This window comes from Stegostoma tigrinum, chromosome 33 (assembly GCF_030684315.1).
Source record: "Stegostoma tigrinum isolate sSteTig4 chromosome 33, sSteTig4.hap1, whole genome shotgun sequence".
NCBI classification, from domain to species: domain Eukaryota; kingdom Metazoa; phylum Chordata; class Chondrichthyes; order Orectolobiformes; family Stegostomatidae; genus Stegostoma; species Stegostoma tigrinum.
Genome location: NC_081386.1, coordinates 14,625,319 through 14,643,866, shown reverse-complemented (window position 1 = coordinate 14,643,866; position 18,548 = coordinate 14,625,319). Strand labels below are relative to the sequence as shown.

Genomic DNA, 18,548 nt, shown 5'->3' with positions numbered 1-18,548 from the left:
CTAATTCATTGCTTCTGCTTTATTACACTGTGACGTGGATATCAATAGGATTGAGCAGAAGTGATGGAGTGGAGTCTCTGACTGCAAACCCACGTTTTAACTTCATAGTGATAATGGGAACTGCAGATGCTGGAGAATCCAAGATAACAAAGTGTGGAGCTGGATGAACACAGCAGGCCTAGCAGCATCTCAGGAGCATCTCTGATGAAGGGTCTAGGCCCGAAATGTCAGCTTTTGTGCTCCTGAGATGCTGCTTGGCCTGCTGTGTTCATCCAGCTCCACACTTTGTTATCTTTTAACTTCATAGCATTGTGCCATTGGTCACTGACATGTTTCCTGCCTGAGAGTCAAAGTTGATCTCAGACTTTGAGTGCAATAGGATCTACAGCACTGTAGAGGAGGTGATGGGAGCAGGCAGTAGAGGGAGGGGCTTGCAGGATGGAGTTTAATTGATGCCACTGGAGGCTGGATGGGACATGGGGAAGCATCCCTGTGTTAAATAGGTAAGCTAGATGGTAATATAGAAAATGACAGTTGGGATAAAGGATGGACATTAAAAGCTGCTGATCGGATTAAATTGTTCATTAAAACATTTTAATTGTTAACCATGTTACAGAGATAGTAGGAACTGCAGATACTGGAGAATTTGAGACAACAAGGCGTAGAGCTGGATGAACATAGCAGGCCAAGCAGCATTAGAGGAGCAGGAAGACTGATGTTTCGGATCTAGACCCTTCTTCATTTCTTAATTATCTCTTGTTATCTCTTAATTGTTAACTATCCTTCTGACAAAGGGGTTTGGAGCACATCCCACCTCTTCTTCAGGTGCCCCACCCCTTCAATGGTGGATTTATGCCCTTTGACACCCATTGCTGTTTTCTCCCCCCACACGTTGGGTAGTGCAAACATGAAGCTCTTCCACAGAGAAGGTTATGAAGACTGCATCGTTTGAAATTTTCAAGACTGAGATCAATAGGCTTTTATTCTCTATGAAAGAATGGAAACATCACTGGGCCACAGATCAGTCATTATCTAATTAATGGAATAGAGCAGCCTGGAGTAGCTGAATAGCCTACTCCAGTGCTTATGCCGCTTCAGACTAAATCCCCTGTTTACGATGTGAGTTTTAATTCTCTCCAACCTCCTTTCAATTTTAATCCTCTGTGGCAAATCATTGCAACTTTCTTGAATTAATGTAAGCAGCTGTAAGAGATGACCATGTATGTGGAGAGATTTGGGCATTACAGGCTACAAACCGGTCTAGGCAAAGCTATTGCACGAACTGCCGACAAGTCAAGATTAAATTCTGTACTGTGTCTTGTCAATGGGGGCACTAGTCTGCACATTTTATATCAGACAGCATTTCAGCTAAAACAGAAGAAAGGATTTTAATATCATTGCGCTAAGTGAGATATGGAAAACATTTCAAAAATCTGTACGACTATTTTTAACAGCTAGAGTACACGCTGTAAATATTGAACTGCAATATTCAGAAGCAATATAACTAATGCATGCAGATATTATTCCTGTTTCAAATTTCTAATTTTAAATATGCCAATTTTCGAATCACAATTTCAATCAGGCACTTTTGTGACAGCAGTCTTTTAAACTGAGACCAGACTGTGTGTCTGCTCAGATCAAGCCCTGGCAGATCAGTATACCACCTCCTTAAGCTTTTATCCTTTGAAGATAACAGATTTCATTGGTGGTGAAGGTAGTGTTGTTGCCCATATTTCTTGAGTCTGCTTATCTCTAACCAATATATCTTAATAAAAAGAACAGATTTCAATGAAACTTAGTACAAAGGCAGCTCAAAGGAAAATCTGATTCCTTTTCCTCAATGAGATGGAAGCTGTTTTTAAACATATTTATTGTTCTACAGCAGTGTAGTTTGAGAGGAGTGACCAGGAAGTAGAAAGCCTAAACAAAGAGCTGTGCAATTGTAGGAACGGTAACACAGCTTTGTCGAGGCATAAGCTTCAATGAGTATATTTTCCATCTCGTGTAAAGTGTGATTTTCATAGGATTAATACAAAATGTTGAGATGACCCCAAAAAAGTGAAACCTTGTCCAAAATTACACAAATTCTTTCCCCTAAATAACATCATTTCCCAAATATAGCCAGAGCAGTTTTATGATGGAGAGAAGAGAAAGACAGTCCAAAACATGTCTCAAAACCAGGTTCGAAGAAACACCAACAATTAGATGTGACATCAGATTGGAATACAATGAGTGTTGTAGGTCATAATATTGGAATAAAATCCTGCAATCCAATTCCTAACTGATTACCAAAGTTCAATACCGTACAATTTAAAAAAAAATCCTTTCTGCTGAAGGAACTTGTCCCTTGCTACACCATCACTATCGCTTCCAATTAAAATAGGGGCTTGTCTGTGGATATGTAATAGAAAAATGGTAATTAAGGTTTGAAGCTACTTTTCTAGGTCAATCTAATTCACTGGATAGTTATTGATGATGAGCGTGGATGTGTGGAAGTTTGTTAAGACGCAAATCAAAGCCATCGCACAAAAATACTATCATTACAGGGGGAAGGAAAATGTCTTTTCTCAGAATGGTTCAAATATGCATTTTTCAATTGGCTCCAATATGTGTCAAGCTATAGGTGTGAAGGCATGAGTATATTTTGAGCACATCCAACAGTGAACAGTTAATAGATTATAATTCGTTCTAAATATGTGGCTCAGTTAGTTCAGAATGGAAGGAGTACTGCTGGTTTTGTTTTTGTTCTGTTCCTTTCACATCAGGGAGGAATTCCTGGCATTAGAGCTAATTAAAGTCAAGAATCCGACTATAAGAATGGAGGAGGCCTCTGTGGCTCACCAGACGCCGGCTGGACATCCCACCGTTAACCATTCATGCAATAACTCTCAGCAAATGACAGCCTTATGCTATGCACATTCTAATGCTCAAGTCATATTCACCATGAGTTCTAAATCTCAAACTGACTTTGACCTATATAAGATTGAAATGTTTGTTTTTAACAAACAAAGGCTTATTAACTTTATTTCACAAGATAATTGTGAGTGAGGAAACTATCAAAATGTAACTAAAGGGAAATGCTCCGCAAATCCCTCTCATCCTGCAGCATCCATTTATTTATGAAATGATACCAGGTTTTCCTCAATTATTCTATGTCTTTTTAATCAGCCTGCTCAGACAGGTTAGAACACATCTCTGTAGGACATGATAATAAAATGTGAGGCTGGATGAACACAGCAGGCCCAGCAGCATCTCAGGAGCACAAAAGCTGACGTTTCGGGCCTAGACCCTTCATCAGAGAGCTCCTGAGATGCTGCTGGGCCTGCAGTGTTCATCCAGCCTCACATTTTATTATCTTGGATTCTCCAGCATCTGCAGTTCCCATTATCTCTGTAGGACATGAACCCAGTCCTTCTACACCACGTAAACCCTCCGTCAACTATTCTGTCCAGAATATTATTCCTGGTGCTGAACTAGTTCCTTATTATCCATGTTTTTCATCTGAGAAATGAGTACCATAACAACCATGTACTCCCTTCAGCAACCCACAAACCCCACCTCCCCTCCCCACCTTTTCTGTCATTCCTTATAATTCAAGCCTTTAAAGACCAGGAAACTGCATTATGACTCTTTATATTGCCTCCATTTCCCTACATGCCTTGACTCAGGAGTCACACACTGTACAAAAGAATAAATCCTGGAAGTTTATTTTACCCCCTTGCAAGTCCCAAGGAAGTAACAAGGATGGAATGTGAGATATTCTCATTCTTCCTGGTCCAGTGCCAACCATGTATTGCATTTATCCATTTACGAAGCTTATTGTAAAAGTTTTTATTCAATTTGATCCAGTGAACTGATAAAACTTCAAGGACAAAAGGTCTAAACGTGAAGCCTGAATGTTCGACATAGATCAATGTTTACATAGCACAAGGGTACAGAGATTGATGTTTCTGGCTCCAACGTCCTCTGTACATTTGTGCTAAGGGGTGTTGGGGACAAGGAATGAAAGCTGCATTTGCAACAGATATTTTAGCCCTTTTGCAAAAGATACACATTTCTGGGGTTCAAACAGGCAAAAAAAAAATGCTGTGCTATGAACGTGATATGTTGAAATGCTCTCTTTTGTCCACACACAAACAGTGCTTTCAGCTGTATGCAAACTCCCATTTGATTATGGTTGGAACAATAGCTAAGCAGAGATCTGGTTTGGAATTTAAAATCTCTGATTCTGCCAATGTACAAATATGTGCATATCCCAGACTAATATTTTCTACTGACCTACATTGATGCTTCAAATACTAAAGGATTCAGGGATTTGATTCTAGCTATTGTTGCCTTAGCTGTTAATCTCAGCACGTGAACCAAATTCAGAGTAGGAAATAAGAACTGTATTGTGTTGTACCTCCACAGTAAAACCAGAGGCAGAATTTTAGAATTGCTGAGCACGTACAAACAATGGCCAGGATGCTGGGAACAACCTATTATGACTGTCCCTAGGAACTATGACGGCAACTCTTAGGGGATAAGCAACCATCTAGTCAGCCTGCTTGTAGGACTGCTGGCCAATCAGAGAGGCTGGCACAGAGACTATGAGGGCCCACTGGAGTGGGAGAGGACTGGGATGGCATTTCAGTATGAGCGGCCACTGAATGTGAATGGATGCATGAGTTAAACCTGGAGCTGTTGGGAATTAACTCTGGATAAGTAAAGTAATCTTTCTTGGCCTGTTGTCTTCTGAAGTACTGTTAATGCAATCAAACATGTTTTCCCAAGCTGCAATGTGAAATCCTAGAGCTATGTGCATGGGCAAGTGTGGCTTCAACAGTGGAAACAGGCATTTGAGGGGGCACAAATTTATTGAACACTTCACAGTCATCACAACTCCCCAACTCCCAACCCACTCCCCATGACACCCCCACCACAATCCAGGTGCATGACTGCGTCATTCTAAATCTCTTATAGTTATTAGATTTCAGTCGTACAACATTTTTATTGTGGCTCATTTTATTTTGTTCTTAAGTATATGAATAAGAAAGGTTTGGAGGGATATGGGTCAGGCGCAAGAAGATGGGACTAGTTTAATTTGGAATTATGGTTGGTATGGGCTAGTTGGACTGAAGGGGTCTGTTTCCATGTTGTTTGACTCTACTGCTTCACAAAATGACCCCGTGCTACAGTAGCTTACACTTCTCTCCTATCATTAATGCTTCATGATCAGCTCATCCTTTTCATGCTCATGTCATTCTGTCACTGCATTCATGGCATTGGCTCTCGGTTCTTTGGGAGATTGTCCCCCCTCCCATAACAGAGAGGGAGGAGCAGGATGGATACCTGCTTGACAAAAATTCAGATAAAAGGCAGAGCCTGAAAATGGTTTGGGTCTCTACACAGTGATGGCATAGCCACTTGAGCGAGTTCTGCGTCTCTCTCAGGTACAAGTCAAGTACAGAAGTTCAAAGAATTCTTAGATGTATTTTCCAATTGATTATATTCACCGACAGGAAATTGTTGACACTTTTAACTTTGCACCAGATCAATGTTCAATGAAACAGATTCCTTTCGACTTGATGTGCATGGTATTAAGATTTATGACAAAAAAACACTTTGGTAACACAACTTGAGCATGACTTTTGTTAATTTTTACATTTTATTAGAAAATTGTAAAGTTACAAGAAGTGATTAAGAGTTAATCTATATGGATACTTGTAAGAAAAATGTCAGAAGAATCTCACAGCTATATAAATTTAAAAATTATCTTATAAAGGTAAGAGAACACATTGCAAACAAATGCAGTAATACTCCTGTACTTACAAGTGAAACTTTTCATCCCAGATTGGATTGAGATTGCCAAAAATGGTTTTTGTTCTCCTCTTGGTTTTCCCCACTTGCACTGTGACATACGGGTCACTTGATCCTGTCTTGTCCTTCGCTTGTAAACCCTGAGCACAAAGCACTGTATGTACAAAGGAAAACTTACAACACTGAACAAATAACTTCAGTCCAACATATTAACCTTATGCACATGCCTAATAGTTTCTTACTGATCAATAATTCTTGCAAAAAATGTGTTCGATTATTAGGAGAAGGTCACTGGTCTGGCACTCCCAATGGAACTTAGACCTGATACAGGAATACAACACTGTTCCACCAATGCTCTGACCTGTGCCTTCTGAATTCAGCCTCAGTGAATTTACACCAAAAAGCATGTGTTTGCCAACTGTGTTACCCGTTTCAGTACATGTCAAGGCCTTTGAAGTTATGCCTGAGAAATGTAATCAAGGATGCACTTTATCAAACGTTTGGAATGGGAGGGCTGGTAAAATGGGAGGAGGAAGCCACAGTGAGCAGATTGGTCCTGCCCTTGCTGGAATTCAGAATGACAGGTGACCTTACTGAAACATACAACATTCTGAAAACACTTGACAAAGGTCGATGTAGAAAGGCTGCTTCCCCTTCAGACAGTGCAGGACCAAAGAGCATTATCTCAGAGTACGGGATCTCCAATTTAAGACGGCAGCAAGGGTAGAGAAACTGTGGAGTTATTTTTTAAACCACTGAGGGCTTTCGAGGCTGGGTTGTTAAATATGTTCAAGGCTTAGATAGACAGATTATTAATAAACAAGGGAATCAAAGGTGGCAAGAAAAAGGCAGGCATTGTGGGGTAGAACATACTCGATGGGCTAAATGGCCTACATCTGTTCCTACATCTTGCTGTCTTCCAACCACTATGCATCACACCAAGTGATACAACCAACAGCAGCATGGGCAATTCTGCAGATTCACAGTGCACTGAGCTTCCTTCCCCTCCTTTGTCATAATGCATGTGCCCCTTGGCAGCAATGAGAATCCCTGTCACCTCCTAACCTCACTTCCCAAGAAAGGAGCCATCCTAATCACCTGCATCTGCTTACCTGACTCCAGCACAGAAAGAAAGAGATCTCATCGCTTCCTCAGCATAGAGGAGTCCTCTCTTTAGTCCTTCAGCCTCAGCAAGGGCCACAGCTTCCAGTGTTGGTGCAGCTCAGGCTGAACTGTTTTAAGGCCTCTGGGCTATCCACTCTGGGAAGAGCCTCCAACCCCCCACCCCAAGCTCCCAGTGGGTGCCAGTGGTAACTTCTTAATTGGGCACCGCTGCTGAACTGCCACCTAGGAACCCACAGTCCGCCAATGAGGGGTTGTGTCCTGTTTTCAGCCTCGTCAGAGATGCTTCTTTCTTGGTGGAGCAATTCAACCCATAAAGGGAGGGGAATCTGCCATCCTTACTAGCTTTGGGCTGCCTCATGACAGCTTGACCTTTGCTGGCCCTCTGAAATGGGCCTAGCAAGGCCAAAAGCCCTAAGGCCAATGCGAGGAATGGGGGAAAACAAACATTAGCTTTGTCAGCGACTCACCCACCTTCCATCAGATCATTGAATCTCTTTCCTTCCTCTTCCCCACCCCCAATGACAATTCCCCTACTGTCTTTCCAAACACAGTATTCCTCCTTCTGTCAGCCAGGTTTTTAACAGAATTTTTATAAGAAAAATGTAATTTTTGCTGTAAAGTTCTTCATGAAGTTGCAGGGTCGGAGAGCACTAGGAAAGGCCCTGTGGCCTATCAAGTCTGCGCTGGTCAAAAACAAGCAGTCCCATTTTCCATCACTTGGCCCACAGCCTGAAGGGAGCTATATAAATATACCTCTTCCCTGATTTTTTTTTTGATTCGATTCCCTACAGTGTGGAAACAGGCCCTTCAGCCCAACAGGTCCACGCTGCCCCTTGAAGCATCCCACCCAGACCTATCCCCCTATAACCCACATACCCCTGAACACTACGGGCAATTTAGCACGGCCAATCCAACTAGCCTGCACGTCTTTGGACTGTGGGAGGAAACCGGAGCACACAGAGGAAACTCACGGAGACACAGGGAGAATGTGCAAACTCCACACAGACAGTCACCCTAGGCTGGAATCGAACCTGGGTCCCTGGCGCTGTGAGGCTGCAGTGCTAACCACTGAGCCACCGTGCCACCCCTAAACTTGACATTTCCCCCGCCCCGTCGGGCTGGCCTCCAGTGCTGTGGGAATCTGCATTTCTGATGGGCGCCCACACACCCCTTTGGGTGCGCATGTTTCTGCTGCCAATGATCTTTCTATCCATTTGAGGGGACAGCGACCAGGGTCTCTTTCTTTACCCTTTGAAGCTGCAAAGTGATGGGTTTAAGCAACTGTCCTGTTAAACAGTATCTCTACTCGGAAAGACAGAATTTAAAATTTTACAGCACCTGTTGCAACCTCTGCACCTTGAGGCGCTTCTAGGTGAATGAGGTGTTTAAAATAGTCATGGTGGCAGCCAACTTATCCAGCTAATGGTCCACTTTATTTGTTGTGAAATTGGGCAAGGGACCAATAATGGCCCTGGAACACCAGAGAAAACACTCTTTGCTCTTCCAGTGTTGGCTGTGTATTTTGAGAATGCACTGTGACAGCGCAGTTGGGGCCCTGCCTGAAGGCCTCTGAAGTGCAGAGTTGTGCCCTGTGCCGGTTCCAAAAACTTGGGGCTGCCCAAAATTCTGCTGCTCGTGTCCAAACATACAGAGAGTCCCTGACCTGTGCCGGCTGCCATTTTGCCTTCATCTCATAGGAACTAGGAACTAGGAGTGGGGTTAGGCAGTTCAGCCATTTTAGCCCAGTCTGCCATTCAGGCCTAAAAAATTTTCTGAAGGAGGGTCTAGGCCTGAAACATCAGCTTTCCTGCTCCTCTGATGCTGCTTGGCCTGCTGTGTTCATCCAGCTCTACATAGTCTTATCTAAGGTTTAGAGATTTATGCCCAAACACAGGCAAGAGGGGCTAGGTTAACTTGGGAACACGCCCAATGTGTTGGACCGAAGGACCTGTTTCCTGCTGTATGACTCTGTGACTCTAAGCGTACTCCTATTAATTCATTGTAATTTACTGCTCCATTTAAAAAAAACTATCCAGCTGCACAAGTTAAGCAATTTAAGCAACATAACACTGACTTTGACTTTTTAAAATGAAACAACTTTGAATTCTGGGAAATAGATAAAATGAGAAAGGTTACTCTAAGAGACAGTAGGAACTGCTGATGCTGGAATCTGAGATAATAAGGTGTAGAGCTGAATGAACACAGCAGGCCAAACAGCATCAGAGGAACGGGAAAGCTGACGTTTTGGGTTTGGAAACTAACCCTAACCCTTCTTCAGAAATGGGGAAGGGGAAGGGGACTCAGAAATAGAGAGAGAGTAAGGCGATGACGGACTGTGGATAGAGGAGGAGAGAAGATGGGCAGGTCAAGAAGGTGGGGATGAAGCCAGTAAAGGTGAGTGTAGGTGAGGAGTTCGGATAGGGGTTGGTCAGTGAGGTGGGAGGAGCAGATAGATGGGAGAAAAGACAGACAGATCAAGGAGGCGGGAACGAGATGGGCTGATCTTGGGATGCGGTCGGGCATAGGGAGATTTTGAAGCTTGTGAAGTCCACATTGGGTTGCAAGGTTCCCATGCGGAATATGATTGCCTCCAGCCTTCGGGAGGCATCATTGTGGCAGTGGAGGAGGCCCAGGATGGACATGTCGTCCAAGGAGTGGGAGGAGTAGTTGAAATCGTTCGGGATTGGGAGGTGCAGTCGTTTGTCACAAACCGAGTGTAGGTGTTCCACAAAGCGGTCTCCAAGCCTCCGCTTGGTTTCCCCAATGTAGAGGAGGCCACAACGGGAACAGCAAATACAGTATACCACACTAGCAGATGTGCAGGTGAATATCTGCGTGATGTAGAAGGTCTTCATAGGGCCTGGGATGGGGGTGGGGGTGGGGAGGTGTAGGGGCAGCTAGAGCACTTCCTGCGGTCGCAGGGAAAAGTGCCAGGGGGTGGTGGGGTCAGCGGGGAGTGTGCAGTGGACGAAGTAGTCACAGAGAACGTGTTCCCTCCGGAAGGGAGATAAGGGTGGGGAGGGAAAAATGTCTTTGGTGGTGGGGTCAGATTGCAGGTGGCAGAAGTGGTGGAGGCTGATGCATTGAATCCGGAGGTTGGTGGGGTGGTACATGAGGACGAGGGGGATTCTGTTTTTGTTGTTATTGTGGGAAAGTGGTGTGAGGGATGAGGTGCGGGAAATGCGAATGATGTGGTTGAGGACGTTTTCGACCACTGTGGTGGGGAAGTTGCAATCCTTGAAAAATGAGTACATCTGGGATGTCTGAGAGTGGAAAGCCTCATCTTGGGAGTAGACGTAGCAGAAGTGAAGGAAGTGGGAACAGGGAATGGCATTCTTGCAGGAAGGTTACACAATGTCCTTCAAACTTTTCCCACTGAGAACAAATTTGTAAAAAGTCTCTTTTTAACTTTAGTCATGTGAATTTATTCACCTAGTTGTGGTTGTTAATCCAAATGAAATTGTAAAATCTGCAACAATAACAGCTTTGTCCTCGGGCTGGAACTATTTTAGCACAAATCTAAAACATATCACAAGTCACTTTGCTAATGAAGCTTTATGGTGACCAGAACGGTTAGAGAAAAACTTCAACTGAATTTTTTCAAATTAACTTTTCAAAACATTTCTACAATAAAAAAACTTTGTTTTCTCAACATTAATTTCTTTCTGCTTCTCTTCTGAAGGAAATAATGCTCTATTTCTAAAATTATCTTTTCTTTTACTTAACATGACCTAACGGTACAATAATAGGACTGTTAATCCAGAGATCCAGATAACTTTCTGGGGACCCTGGTTGGAATCCCCTCACAGCAGATGGTGGAATTTGAATTCAATAAACATCGGGAATTAAAACTCTAATGGTGACCATAAATCCATTATCGACTATCAGGAAATACCCATCTGGTTCACTAATGTCCCTGAGGGAAGGAAACTGCCATCCTTACCTGGACTGGCCTACATGAGATTCCAAACCCGCAGCAATGTGGTTGACGCTAACAGCCCTCTGGGCAATAAATGCTGCCTAACCAGCAAAGCCCTCATCCCATGAATGAATAAACAAGAGAAAAACACGCTGTGAAATTCCTTTGTGGAAGGTGGGATTTGAACCCAGATATTTTGGTTCAGTAATATGGCACTAAACACTGCTCCACCAGAATACTATGTATTACTTATATTCTGTTCTATCCTCCAGCACTTTAATTAGAGCATCATTATGTGTATGAGCAGGCAATTTTATCATAGCTGAGGTCATCCTGCCCTTTACCCCTGAGTGAACACAGTTCAATTAGAAGTTACTGCCTAACTCTAAGCAGCTGGATTCCTGGCCAATTTTCTCCTTCTTTACCCAAAGTCACTGCAGTGCCAATGCGAACACCCCACAGAGGTTAGCTGGGCTTAATCAGCCTCTCAGCTAAAATTACAGTTTGTGTTCTCTGGGTTGAATTTATGCTCTGTAAAACCATTATCATATCTGTCTTACCTAGCAACGTAGAAAATACAAACAGGAGTAGGCCATTTGGTCCTTCAAACCTGCTCCAACATTCAGTATGATCACAGATGATCATTGTACTCAGGGCTCTGTTCCTGTTTTTGCTCCATACCCTTTGATCTCTTCAGCCCTAACAACTACAGCCACCGTCCTCTTGAAAACATCCAATATTTTGACCTCAAAGACTTTCTGTGGCAGAGGATTCCACACGCTCACCACTCTCTGGGCGAAGATTTTCTCCTCATCTCAGTTTTCTTTCATTGCCATTGGGGTAATTTACTTGCAGGAGAAAGGGAGACTTTGACCTAGCATTTTCTGAGCCATCCATCTGAACAGTGTAAGGGAAGAGAGGATTTTTTAAAAAATATTATCTGTGGGATGTGGGCGTTGCTGGATGGCCGGCATTTATTGACCATCCCTAGTTGCCCTTGAGAAGGTGGTGGTGAGCTGCCTTCTTGAACAGCTGCAGTCCTCCTGATGTGGGTTGACCCCCAATGTTATTAGGGAGGGAATTCCAGGATTTTGACCCAGCGACAGCGAAGGAACAGCGATCTATTTCCAAGTCAGGATGGTGAGTGGCTTGGAGCGGAACTTGGAGGTGGTGGTGTTCCCATATATCTGCTGCCCTTGCCCTTCCAGGTTGAAGCGGTCATGGGTTTGGAAGGTGCTGTCTGAATATCACTGGTGAATTTCTGCAGTGCATCTTGTAGGTAGTACACACTACTGCTACTGAGCGTCGGTGGTGGGGGGAGTGGGTGCTTGTGGATGTGGAGCCAATAAAGTGAGCTGTTTGTCCTGGATGTGTTGAGCTTCTTAAGCATTGTTGGGGCTGCACTCATCCAGGCAAGTGGGGAGTATTCCATCACACTCCTGACTTGTGGCTTGTAGATGGTGGACAGGCTTTGAGTAATCAGGAGGTGAGTTACTCACCACAGTGTTCCCAGCTTCTGGCCTGCTCTTGTAGACTCTGAGATTAAATCCTGAGCTGAATTGGCAAAAGTTTGAAAATTATAGGCATTAGGATGGTCTATTCTGCAATACTGAGGACGTACTTATACACCACAGACTGCAGTGGCTCAAGAAAGGAGATCAGCACCAGCTTCTCAACAGCAAAGAGGGATGAGCAATAAATGCTGACCTATCCAATGTGGCTCACCCACATTCCATGTAAGAATGCAAAAAGCACAAAGTAGGGACTTGTGATACAAGATCTTATTGGAGTTTACATAATAACATGGAGTATGGATAGGGTGAACAGCAGCTGTGTTTTCCCTAAGGTGGGGGAATTTCAAGAATAGGGGCATATTTTTAAGGTGAGGGGAGAAAAGTTTAAAAAAGATACCAGGGACATTTTTTCTTTAAACAGTGGTTTGTGTGTGGAATGAACTTCCAGAAGTAATGGTCGATGTGGATACAGTAACAACATGTAAAAGACATCTGGATAAGCACATGCATAAGAAAGGTTTGGAGGGATATGGTCTAAGTGCAGGTGGGTGGGACTGGTTCAGTTTGGGATGATAGTCAGTATAGACTAGTTGGACCTAAGGGTCTGTTTTCGTGCTGTATGACGATTTGTTGAAAACCCTATCAGTGAGATTGAAATTAAAGGGGCTGAAGCTGATGAGTTTCTCAGCATTTGGTTACGCAATGTATGTCAACTCCAAAATCAAATACATCAACTCCAGCAGATCACATTTTAGTTACTCTCATCGAGTTCATATTAAGGGTCATGACGGTGGACCACAGCTTGATAGAAATGTTTATGTTGATCTTCAGAAAAATACCTAATGTGATTTGGGGTTTATCTGGTTTCCTGAGCATCTGAAGCAAACATTCTGGATGCCATACAGATTAATTGAAATGCAACTGTCTTCAGTTCTGTACTGAGGAAGTCAATAAATGAAATCAACATCAGAACGTTCTAGGCAATTTACTCAATCATATATTTCTATAATTCAATCAGTCAAATGGTATATCATTCTTAAAACAAGATCAGCTCTCTAAATCTCTGCAAGTGAGATTTCCCAGAAGACAAGGAATTACTTAGAATACATTTGTGCATGTTGAAAATTGTTTTCAATGTGCCATGAACTTTTCTCATATAGACAATCAAATAAAGATAGTGCTCAAGGATTTGAACAAGAAGCAATTCCTACTAAATACATTATAAGACAGTCATGTCATGCATTTCTGGGGATGTCAACACAGCACGAGCAAGCACGGCACAGGAAGTCAGTCAGGGATGCAAATTCCCAATTCCACATCTATTTTGTGCAATGTCAAATGACTGTATGGTTGTGACTAATGCACTGCAACTTCCGCTAATTTAAAATGGGATTAAACTGTGTAGATTTCTTGTCAACTTGAACAGGGAAAAGCATGAAATTTCACATGATGCACTCTTAAAGGGGCAAACTCGCATTAGAATAGACTTACTACTGTATCATGCCTAGAGACAGAGAGAGATGGAGACGGAGGGGTGTGTGTGTGTGTGTGTGTGTGTGTGTGTGTGTGTGTGTGTGTGTGTGTGTGTGTGTGTGTGTGTGTCTGTGTGTGTGTGTGTGTGTGTGTGTGTACGTGTGCCTGTGTGTGCACACGGTATTTGTAGTTCTGTATTTCCCTCTACAATGGCCTGCTTCAGATTCATTCTATCACAGGCTGTAACTTATACACTTGCAGATACTGACATTACCGAAGAAATGGATTGACATTAAAAGGCTTGATGTTTAAGATAAAATCCTTTTTGTTGAAGCTGCTTGGCATCAAAAGAACACCACATGAATAAAAGGAGCTGTCTATTCGTGAGGTCAGAATTCAAACACTTTAAAGGCAAATCAAATTTGATCCAAAACGTAACTTGATAAACAAAAATGTGAAGCTCCAGAGCTCTGCTGAAAACACAATGAAAATGTCAATGAAGCATTCTTTGGTGAGGTACAAGTTAGACTAAAGTAGCTAGTCGTGGTCTAGGGAATAGATGCAGTTGTTTTATATTTGGGTGGTTTGAGTTAGGCACAACTTCTTCCACTATTTATGATATTTATTACTGAAATCTATTGAGAATACCACATTTCAGTACGTTTATAGAATCACAGAATCCCACTAATGTGGGAGCAAGCCATTCGGCCCATCGGGTGCACACCGACCCTCCAAAGACCATCCCACCCAGACCCACTCCTCTACCCTAGTCCCGTGACCCTGTATTCCCCATGGCTAATCCATCTAGCCTGCAAATCCCTGGACACTATGGGCAATTTAGCATGGGCAATCCACCTAGCCTGCACATCTTTGGACTATGGGAGGAAACTGGAGCTCCTGGAGGAAATCCAGACAGACAAGGGGAGAACATGCAAACTCCATAAAGACAACCACCCGAGGGTGGAATCGAACCTGGGTCCCTGGCGCTATAAGGCAGCAGTGCTAACCACTGAACCGCCATGCTGTTTCCCCCCAGTGCCACCAACCAATTTAAGAATTGATGCAAATTGTATTCTGTGAGGGTCTTAAGTAATGTGTTATGGAGTGGAATACTTTTTATTTTTTTCTCATTGTGTTAGACTATCAAACATTCTCGCATTGCAGCGTGCCTCAGATGAACCACGAGAACACCTATGACTGACCCAATAATATATTATGGCTGAAAGCCAACTCCGGAAGCACACCTCTTCATGCACTAACTTCATGCTCCATTTCACGCTTAAGCCTTCTTTGTAACTTTTCCAGGAAAGATCCTTTTAATATCTTGTGAAATTTACCTCATTCTCACTAATTTTCATAAGATCGTTACAATATCACATGAAAAGGAAACGTTTACTGCACCATCAGTATCCTCAGATGTGATGTAAAGCAGCTTTTGAATTTATTCCAACAATGTGTCAATAAACTTAACCAGTTTGGAGGCTGTTGGAACAGAAGTAATGTCCATCAGAAACAATGTTATTAATAAGGTAACTGGACGTATGCGTTTTATTTAATACATCAGGCCTGAGAAATGCCCAAAATAAATATATTCTCCTATCTCTGAGATGTTTTCAGTGATGTGATTTAGTCTAATGAAACTGTAGTTACTTCTGAAAAATGTTCTGTCGATAACTGACCTGTTATGTTTATCTTCGCTGACCATTTAGAAGTTCCATCCAATACACTCTGCTTTGCTGCTTTCAAATGTTGTGCATAGTCCTCTTTAGATACTACAAATTGCTCACGGATCAGCTCAAAGATCTCTGGTTTGTTTTTCTCTCTGATTTTCATCCTTTCCTTCATGGCTGCAATGATGTTTTGTGTTTTGTCCTCTGCACCATGTTTTGAACTTTTCTCAGCAGCTCCTGACATTGGAATCGAAAGGTCAGTCAGTCAGTTAGAGTTTGAAATGAGTTGCGTTTATAAAGTAATAGCTACAAATCAGCTGGGTTTACAAAACCGAAGCTACCCGAAACTATTTCGATGGCTTGACTTTGATGGTATGAGCCATTTCAAATAGCTTTACTTTTCTCTCAAACTGAATTCCTAACTGCTATAACTCCTGGCTGAAAAATCTCCTTACATCACACTGTTCAATTACATCTCGACAACAAAAATCAATATGTTCTACTACTTTTAATTATAAACCTCAAAGACAATCTAACAAGAAAATATAGTTATGTACCTGATTCCTAAAGCCTTTGTACCTAGCTCACTCCTAGACCTTTCCATCACATTAATTAAAATTTTGGCAATTTTTATAAATAGCAAATTTGAACTGGTAACGATGTTAATTCATGGATAGTTGCCTCATCTTTATACAATGAAGTTAAGTATCTCAGTTAAATGGATAAATTTGACCTGTCTGCAATTTTTTTTGGAGCACTGGTTAAAATCCATAAACACTTCTGTCCCACATTCTAAACCACTACTTGTTTGCCTCCAATGTTTGCATACATGCGTTTAATTATCTACAGAATGTACCGGTATATCATCGCTAGAAGGGAAGGGGTAAGATATTAACATGAATTGGGGGGGGGGACACAGGTGAGAGTAGAAGGATAGACAGAGACATGGAGGAGGAAATGGGGAGAGTGCGGGCAGGAAGAAACAAAGGCCTTAGTTGGGAATGTATGCTGGACTGAGGAAGGGACTAGAGAATAGGCTTCAGTATCATAAACACAATGAAGGCTTGTGACTTAATTGCAAAGTGGGCATGCAGTCTGTAGTCTAGAAGAATTTCAGAGGTCTGCCCTTGGATATTACTGAGGGCTGGAGGGAATTTGGAATGACATTGTTCAATGTAGTAGGGCCTGCTTACAACAAGTAGTGATAGTGGGGGAGAGTATATCAATTCCTATGGGCCCCTTCCTGCTGGGAGCAATGTCTTTGGCAAGTTGGTAGAATATGGGGGCAGAGGTCATGGGCAAGGGACAAGGAGTGAAGGAGCTGAAGGCCAGGATGTGCAAGTAGAAAGTTTCTGATGCTGACTGGAGAACATCTTTGGGGAATGGAGCAGACATTTAGATACTGGATAATTTGCTAGACTGAAATGTTGATGGGAAAAACATGTTGAACTAACTTGCTTGCAGTTTTTGAAGAGGTAATGGAGAGAATTGACAGGAGTAATACTGTTGATGTACTGTATATGAACTTCCAAAGACATTTATACTGTCACCCAACAGACCTGTGTAAAAATTTGTAGCTCTTGCAATAAATAGGCCATTAGCTACATGTATATTCATGGTTAGAAAAACACTAGTGATTAGTGGTGTTTTTTGAGCTGAGAAAGGTTTGCAATGGTGTTCCTCAAGGGTCGGTTTTTGGACCCTTGCTTTTCTGGATATATATTAATGACCTGGACAATGTTCATGTGTGCAGATGTAACATGGATACCATGAGGAGGACAGTATAGAGCTCTAAAAGAACAAAGACAAACCAATGGGGCTGACTGATAGGTTGCAGATGGTGTTCAATGCAAAGTGTGAGATGATACATTTTGGTAACAAGAACACGGAGATACAGTATCAAAAGAGAGGCACTATTTTAAAGTGTGCAGGAGCAGAAAGACAGAGACTGATACATGCTTAAGTCACTGATGGTGACAGGACAGGTGGAGTCGGCAGTTAACAAAATAGACAATATCCTAGATTTCATTAACAGGACCCCTGTAGTGACTGGAATGAGATCAGCCAGGTGGACCTCATAGAATAGGAGTTCCCCGATTGGGGCTGTTAACCTGGTTCAATCAGGGATCCCTGGCTGAGAGGTGGAAACAAGAGTGTCAGAGATCTCAGACGTCAGCCTTCCTGCTCCTCTGATACTGCTTGGCCTGCTGTGTTCATCCAGCTCTACACCTTGTTATCTCTGAGATCTTGTTCGCTCTGAAAGCTTGCTTTGAGGGAGCTGGACAAGTGTCAAGGACTTTCTACTTTTAAATAAGGGGTGACTTGATGACAGGGTACTGGCCTTTGTGGAGTTGTTTCAAGCATATAATAGTGAAGGGAGGAGGTTATGCTGAACTTGTGCTAGGCACAAGTTAGAACTCAGCTGGTGTACTGTGTACAGTTCTGGGTGCCAAACTTTAGGGAGGATGTGAATCCATTGGAAAGAGTTCAGAAGCAGTTTTCAGCAAAGGTTCTAGGGATGGACACTTTGGTTATAAAAACGGTTTGGGGAAGTTGGGACTTTTTTGATATGGGGACCCCTTTCCATCTGTTACTGTGTTTTGCTTTAAAGCAAAACAATGTGTCCCAATTTGCATGTTAGCGCAGACCTGGATAGGAGAGGGCTGATAGGAGATTTGATAAAAGTGTTCAAAATCATAGGGGTTCAACATTGTAGGGAGGGAGAATCTGTTCCTGCTAATAAAACGATTGAGAAAGACAAAGCACAGATTTGCAAGCTTTGCAAAAGAAGCAAATGTGATATGGAAGGAAACACTGAACAGCAAGTTGTTCGGCTGTGAAATACACTGCCTGGAAGTGTGGTGGAGGCAGGTTCAGTTGAGGCATTCACAGGGCATTGGATTCTTATTGAAACACAATTCAGGTTAAGAGAAAAGACAGGAGAATGGAGAACCGAGTCATCATGCTCACAGAGCTGGTACAGACAGGGTGGGCCAAATAGTTGGCTGTACGCCATCTTAATGCTGTAATTCAATGACTGGCAACACC

At 42.7% G+C, this 18,548-nt stretch overlaps 1 protein-coding gene across 7 annotated transcripts in view; it reads right to left on the bottom strand.

The window, feature by feature from the left end:
• The window catches only part of LOC125467255 (protein unc-13 homolog C-like), a 562,058-nt gene that overhangs the window by 192,537 nt on the left and 350,973 nt on the right, over positions 1-18,548 (bottom strand). For all 7 annotated transcript variants that reach the window (XM_059639173.1, XM_059639171.1, XM_059639172.1 and 4 more), the window contains 2 exons: positions 15,510-15,737; positions 5,812-5,953 (listed from right to left, as the gene is read on the bottom strand). In XM_059639173.1, the coding sequence (XP_059495156.1) occupies positions 5,812-5,953; positions 15,510-15,737 (370 nt within the window). The remainder of the gene's footprint in view (positions 1-5,811; positions 5,954-15,509; positions 15,738-18,548) is intronic.